This window comes from Gavialis gangeticus, unplaced genomic scaffold (assembly GCF_001723915.1).
Source record: "Gavialis gangeticus isolate Ggan-Ray unplaced genomic scaffold, GavGan_comp1, whole genome shotgun sequence".
Lineage (NCBI taxonomy): Eukaryota > Metazoa > Chordata > Crocodylia > Gavialidae > Gavialis > Gavialis gangeticus.
The window spans coordinates 12,546,160-12,553,989 of record NW_017729015.1 but is presented as its reverse complement, the minus strand read 5'-3'; the positions used below and the strand labels follow the sequence as shown (position 1 = coordinate 12,553,989).

At 40.9% G+C, this 7,830-nt stretch overlaps 1 protein-coding gene across 1 annotated transcript in view; it reads left to right on the top strand.

Moving 5' to 3' along the window:
* CUNH1orf94 (chromosome unknown C1orf94 homolog) overlaps window positions 1–7,830 on the top strand; it is a 33,411-nt gene that overhangs the window by 17,328 nt on the left and 8,253 nt on the right. Inside the window, exons 2-4 of the mRNA XM_019512562.1 lie at window positions 3,140–3,810; window positions 5,026–5,195; window positions 7,196–7,270. Coding sequence (XP_019368107.1) covers window positions 3,140–3,810; window positions 5,026–5,195; window positions 7,196–7,270 — 916 coding nt within the window. The remainder of the gene's footprint in view (window positions 1–3,139; window positions 3,811–5,025; window positions 5,196–7,195; window positions 7,271–7,830) is intronic.

The following is a 7,830-nucleotide window of genomic DNA, read 5'->3' as shown; positions in this document are numbered from 1 at the left end:
AAAAAAAAAAAAAAAAAAAAAAAAAGCCTTCTGACCTGTTGTGGTCTTTTTAAGCTCTCTGCAACAGAAGAACTCTCTATTATTTTTCTGTAGTCAAAAAAATGAGAGAAGGCAAAGAGCTTGCATTTTCCACAGGATGTCTTGAGTTGATCGAGAGCTGCTTTGGGTCTAAAGAGGTTGAGAATCCCCATTTTAGATGTACATGTAGACCCGTTGACTTCAGTGGGGCTGTTCCCTGGGGAGAGGGGTAAGGTTAAGCAGGGGTGTACAACCGTAGATTGTGAGGCTGCAACATCTGAAATGCCACATAGTAGGGTCGGCATCATACCTAGACTCCTGGTGGCCCCACGTGAACTTTTAGTATCGCCCCCCCCACCTTTGCTAGAGATAGGTAATGATAATAAATAATAATTTTTAAAATTACCATTTTTGGGCTCCCTTTCTGTCCAGGTGGCTGCTCAGTTCGCTCCTGCCTGTGCCTGGCCCTGAGTAGGGTCTCCCCAAGCCCAGCATCAGGCCCTGTCCCTACCCCAGCTTGCCCAGTTGCCTGGATCTCACCAGCTAGGGGCCTTGAAGGAGCTTCCACTTGGAGCAGCATGTCCCTTCTTCCATTCCCACCCCTGATGTCTTCATTGGTCCAGCACCAACACCCCTGCATTGACCTGGCAATTGAGATATATAAACCGCATCTTACTATCTGGCTTAAAGGACTTTTGTTACTACCTATGCAGCAAATACCCTCAACCACAACCTTCACCCAACTCATCTAGCAAACCCTACTCCTAGTCCTGTCCCTATTCCAAGCCCTCACACAACCTCTCCTCATCACTAAGCACTTCAATACCTGGGAAGCCGCTAATTCATCACAGGTGGGGCCATTACCCAGCTCCCTGCAACACACTGACTTAATGCATGGATCAAGTACTTGGTTTTGCCATGGAGCTGCTCTGAGTCCCAAACTTTCAATGGGTGGTACTTAGGTCCCAAAATATCTTGAAGAGCTTGGTCCTAAGTGATCTTCCATGAATCTTCCCCTGCTTTCCAGATCTCTTTTCTAATGTGCTGTGGACTTTAAATTTAGGTGCTGCTTCTGCAAAGGTTCAGGCACATGCTTGTAATACCAGGCTCCCAGATAAGACTTTATAAAATGAGGGCCTTGAAAGACAAACAATATTGCTGCAGTTAGGGACCCTAGAGCAGAGCATATAATGTAGAGATGGTTTTTACTTCCAGGATTGAGGGGATCAGGTTTTACTGTGCAGGGTATTCACAGAGGGTTGAAGGATTAAGTCAAAACTACTGCAGAGGAGTGACTTAAGGAGCTGCAGGTGAACACAATGGAGTAGAGATGGGGAGATCAGTTTAGGAACTGGAGTGGAGGCCTGAAGCTTGTTCTCACAGTCACAGATAAATGCACTGAGACTTAACCCATTGGTCCCGTTAAATGCACAGGACTAGGCTTTTTGAACAAGAATGCTTAAAATTAAGCTCCTAACCTCCTGATTTGACACAAAGAAGTGGTCTGATTTCCAGAAGTGCTGAGTAAACAGAGGTCCAAGCTGACATGCAGAGCCCTTATCTTGCAATGAGTTCTGGGTGGGCAAATTCCTTTGGCCCTGTCGGCTTCAGTAGGGTTTGGTGCGGGGGTTCACATCCAGACACCTCCAACAAGAAAGGGGGCCTGGACTGCAGCTGAACTGTTCTCGGCCCCTCTGGAAACATCAGACACTTTTAGGTCAGCAGCATTGATTGAGGAGCCTGACTTTGTGTGCCTGTGTTTGAAAACTACAGCCAGAGCGTTGAGTTTGGTTAAAAATAAAAATTCAGTGCTTTTGGAGAGAAAGAACTATTGCAAGTGGCAGATGACAGAGACTTCCCACGTGCCGTCAAATTCAGGGCTCCGTCCCCAAAACACCCGCTAGACTCTTCCAGCCCATCACAGCAAACAGCTCTGCAGATTGCACTGAAGGACCAATTCATTTGGTTTAAAACAGCCTTAATTGGCCTCTAAACTCTCCCCAAAGTTTCCAGTAAACATTTGTGTTGCTGTTAATTTTACTCCTTCTCTAAAGGAGCCACTCCATTCGTATTGGTCCCCTAAGTAATCACAAGGAGGAAAGATAGTCTGAGCAATTTTTAGCCAGGACTGGAATGTAAGGGTTTAGATTTAATACTTCATTTAGCTGTGAAATCTCTTTCTGTCACGAAGCAAGTCGCTCAACTTTCTTTCCTTTGTCTCATGTTGATGAATAACTGGAGAATACAACTTCCCTCCCTCACAGACTAGTTTAAGAATAAAAGTTCATTAGTGGTTACGTGCTCTGTTCCTATCATGCGGGTCATTTATCTGCCTAAATAGGATTCAGTTGAACTTTGTCTGTAAAAAACAGGATTATTTCTCCCCCCAGGCTTTGATCCTATTTTATCAACATTTCAAATGTCAGCACCAAAGAAGAATTTTTTTGATAAAAGTATTGTTTTTCTTCTCTTTCATCACTTGATGGATGAACATCTATGCTAAGAAAAACACCTATTTCTGTTACTGGCCCCATGATCAGCCATGGATCATTTCCTTGGTGTAGACAAGGCTTTTGCTTCATTTTGCTATATATATATACACACACACATATCCATATATATCTATATCTATATTTCTATATATAGCGATATATCTTTAGAAATATAGAAACAGAGATATAGATATAAATATATGGATATGTGTATAGATATATCTATATATAGAGAGATTTGCGTGTGTATATATATACATATACATACATACATATATATACATATATGTGTGTGTGTGTGTGTAAATGTGTGTGTATGTATATATTTGTAGATCCAAGTGTCCAGAGAGATATATTTGTCTGTGCATATATATATATACATAAAAAATATATATATACACACACACACACAAATACACATACATACATACATACATACATACATATGTATATGTATATGTGTGTATATATATATGTATATATTTGTAGATCCAAATGTCTTCTCTTTATTTTAAGCACATATCTTAAAATAATTCTTTGCCCTTCATTATTGCATTTTCATCCAAGTGATTTTCAGCTCTCCCTTTTGGATGTGCATTATCTATGTTAGATTTCTCTCTTTCATGTAGATCCTTGGAACAGAACTGTGTCAAAGATGAAATTTCTCTTCTGGTGGAACAGGAATACTTGAGCCTTACACAGGAGACCACTAATGAGACAGAAATGCAAGGTTCAGAGGAAGGCAAGAAAACAGACTTTACCTTAAGTCAGACAGCTTCAAACAGCAGCCTTATTCCACCTTCCAACAGGGACCAGTTACTAGATGAAACAGGAGGAGTGGAAAGTGTGTACAAAGCCATGATTGGAAGCAAAGAAAGGGAGAGGAAGCTAAGAGCTCTCTGTGATGCACAGCTGTCTACAAAAGCCACCATCGCGGAGAGTTCACGCCCTGCCAAATGCAGCAGCAAGAACTCAAAAGGGGTAGACAATGGCATCACTAACATAGAAGCGTCCAACCTAGAGATCAGCAAGTTACTGGTGCAGTTTCCGGTGAAGCACACAGAGACCTCCAAAGCTCCAGACAAGCAGCTAGTGGCAGAGAAAGCCAAGTTGGTCAAGGACTTCCTACAAAATAGCAGACTCAGCTCCCTCGGCCAGAAGGAAAGCGCACCAGCAACACTGTTAACCACCACAACCGCGGAAAGTCAAGCTCCAGGACAGAAGAAGCAGCTTCTAGGGCTTTCCAAGATCTGTCCGAAGACCAACCCTGACTTAGTGACTGAGGCGCTACAGACTCCAGGTGTGTATTGTGAGATGGTGGGTGAACAGGATTTAGGAACAATGGGCGAAAATAAAACAAATAAGGGGCTGTTTAGAGGGAGAGGACATGAACAAGTGTGGCCATATAGTGATGTCCTTCCAAAGCCTGGTATACCCGATTAGCTCTGTGGTTCTCAACTTTTTCCATAATGGGACTTTGTATTTCCTGTCAGACCTGATCTCCCTCTCTCACCTCACTGGGATCAACCCAGGATCCTTCTCCCAAGTAGCAATATTGGAGGTTCAGGATGGCCATGACTATCAAGCTCTGAATGCATGGATTAACTAATACCTTTTCAAAGAAGCCAGTATGAAATGCTGTTTAAAACAATTCCCCACTGACTATCTACTGCATTCAGTGCCATTTTGTTTAGCAATAAACCTGGCAGGTCTCTTTCTCTTTGTATATCATCAAAGGGATGCTTTATCTTCATGGGCTACACTGGGATAAACAAAGCGATGGATAAATGAATAATGAATGATGAATAATGTAGTCCCATGTCAAAGAAAGGCAACAGGCCCTTCCATTCACTCCATGTTGCATTAGCTTTAACTCCTTGAAAGGCTCAGCTAGCTTCCTGGGCCAGCATTTTCCAGAAATGGTTAGAGTCTTTTGGAACTGATTATGTTTTAAAATGACTCTCCAATGTGAGAGAGTCTCTTTTTTGGAACGTGCTGAAAAAAAAAGAAAAATCAATCCTTTTGCACAACTCAGGACAGGCAAAACCAGTTATGTTTGCACTTTGCTTTTCCATTTTCAAAATCTTGGGCCAGCTGTATCACGACTCAGAGATGCTCAAAAATTAACATGAACAAAATGTGACTTGTTTGTTTCCTAACCCCAAGAAGGGTTTTTAACTTGGAGCAAAGTTTCTAGATTTGGGGGCAAAAGGGGCTGTCCTGCTTTTACTTTAGATGAGCAATTTCATTCGTACCTATGACTCAGACAATTAAATTGTCTGATCCGGGTCTTCTGAGGTCAGAGTTTAATGGTCTGACAAGTGAGTTTGAATTGCAAATTCTTGAATTTGGGTCTCAGCACTGCAGGGCTGTAGCCAGGAGAAGTAGCTGAGACCTTAAGCAGATCGTGTTTATGGGTGAAGCACAACCTGTTTAATTGGAGCAATCGGCAGTTGAGCAGAGAAAAGTGCAGCGTGTCTGTTAACAATGTGTTTAACCTCATTTTGTTTTACAGTAACTACCGCACCATCAGACAAAAACAGCTTTAAATACAGTGGAAACATTTTCGCACCACGTTTTCCTACCAATTCAACAACTGCAACGTTAAATCACCCTTTTTGGCTTAACCTTAACTTTCCTCCACCTCCCGTCTTTCCAAACCACTCGGGTTTCCCACAGTTCCAGGTAATACAAAAATAAAAATACACCCTTCCTTTTTTTGGCTGTGGGAGGTTTGGGATATGCTGCAGCCTGCACTGACAAAGCTGTGGTTCTAGCTGCCATTGCCTTGAAACCTATCTTGTGATTTGTGGTGTAGAAACTAGACTCATGTCCAGCTATGAACACTAAAACAAAAAGTGAATTTGTGAGGCAAAAAACATAGGCCAAGTGCTTGTAGTTTAGCGAATTGGGTATGTTCATACTGCACTGGGAGTTCTCTTATTTGTGTGTGCGTGTATCCACATAACTGCAAGCCAAAAATAAAAAAAAAAAAGAAACTAGTGAAATTCAAGCTAGGTCATAGTTCAGTGTGTGTGCGCGCGCGTGTGTGTGTGTGTGTGCATAATATCTATCTATCTAGACAGATATCTATCTCTATAGATAATATATACATCTATATCTCTACATCTATAGATTTAGATATCTATCTACATCTATAGATTATATATATAATATGTATGTGAATAGTTATCTAAATCTATTTATATCTATAGAAAGATACAGCTATCTATCTGTAAATTATATATCTATCTGTATCTATCAATAGATGTAGCTAGATATAGATATCTATCTAGATAGATGTGATATAGATAGATATCTCTATAGAGAGATATCTATATCTATAGATTATATCTATCTATCCATCCATATATATAATACACATACACACACACACTCTGAACTGTGACCTATCCAGAAGTTCACTTGTTTCTAATTTCTGGCTTGCAGTTATGTGGGTTTTTCACATGCCAACCTATAACCATGTCTTTTAGTAGGATGTTACTTTTCTTACCTGTAGGACTGTGTAGTGGAATCCCATGTCCACATATAAATCAAACAGCTGAATTTTAAGGCATCTCAGCAGAACCCCAGATTGTAATCCTGGGTCCTTCAGTGAAATCAATGTAGATAGATCCTCAGACTGACACAGATTCCTACTGAATACAGTGACTTTTAGGACCCGTGCATGAAAGATGCTATGTTGAGGTTTCTTAACATTCATTATAGCGGACAGATGTACTGATTCCACAAGCTTTCATGGCGTGTTTGCCAAATGATACAATCCATGGGTCATGTACAACAAACTCTGAGTTTCTGTGACTGATCGATTTCTCTCTATCCCTTCACTCGCATCTCTGATTTTACATTGAGCAGATGAAATTCATTTTGTGAGAAAAAAGTTTCTATTAGGCCTGTTCCATTCCTTTCACTGAGCATGTGAAAGAAGGTCCTTCCTCTGTCTTTTACGTGCCCACAGCTCATTGCCTGTAACCCTAGAGCCCATCAAACCACACGTGTCCCCCCTACCTGGCTGAGCTTCATCACCCTTTGGCTTATTTGCACATGCCATTTCTCATTTTCCTTGAGAGATCCCATTGTGTCATTTCCTTTTGTGCAAGAAGCAAAGATCCTCAACTGAACCCAGATCTTTTTGCCTTGTAATAGCATTTTTCATCTTAGTCCGTGAAAAATGAGTTTGGTATATTCAGAAGTAGACTTAAGCACTCGCCTTAGTTTCTGAGCACCTAAACACCTGGAATACCTTTGAAAATCCTAACTTTAGGGGTAACTTCTTTTGTAGGCCTCATCTCGGCTCTTCCTGTTGTGGGTACATGTTTGTACCTTGTTATTTGCAGTTGCATTTCATAGAGGTTAGCTGGTTCCTTTAGAGGTGAATGCATAGTGGGGGCTAAGCTATCATGTACCCTCATGATTTCCTCATTTCTCACTGAAGTCAGTAGAAAAATGAGCTCTTGCCCAAATATGGTGGAGCGTTCAGTTCCCTCTGCAGAAAAGAAACCCATATTTGGGGAGGTGAAGAGGAGAATTTGGCCTACATGTACCAAATATATGTCACTCCTTTGAACAGATAGCATCCCTTAAGAAAAGCAAAGTATTGCACAACAATCATTAATATACCAAGTCAGCCTGTTTTATAGTTGTGTCTTATGTATATTTAACAGGGCTTGTATCATCAGAGAGTGCGGATGCCATATCAGCAGACTATACACCCTTCTCTAGGATGCTATTCAAGACAGGTGTGTCCAAATGGTTATGGATATGCTTTAATTTGCAGTACACAGATGCTAAGCACAATAGATTAGTCAGAGCAGTTTGTCATGTGGCATGACTGACGTTGATGCTTTCGCAAAAATAGATTTGGGGGCTAGATGCTTAGATGGTGTAAATAAGTACATCTGTATGGAGTTACACCTTTTACACTAGTTGAGGACCTGGCCCCAAATCTCTAATTAAAAAAACAAATTGCTTATGTTCCATTATAGATTAACTCAGGAAAGGGTTTTTGGTTTTTTTAAGGAACAGCGCAATCAGCCTTCTGAAATGTGCATTTCTATTTTAAGTTAATTTATGAATGATGAAAACAATGGATGGGCTGCTGCAAGATATTTTCTGACAGTAAGAGGCACAGCAGAGAGCTGGAGTTGACTTGCAAAGTCATGAGAAGAGCCTCAGCAGAAGTGATCTGACATGTCACTGCAACCTTTTTGGTCAGATGAAAGTGGGTTTCTCCAGCTGGACACTTAAAAAAAGAAGAAAAGAGGGAAAAAAAAAAAAAAAAAAAGATGAAGAAGTTGCA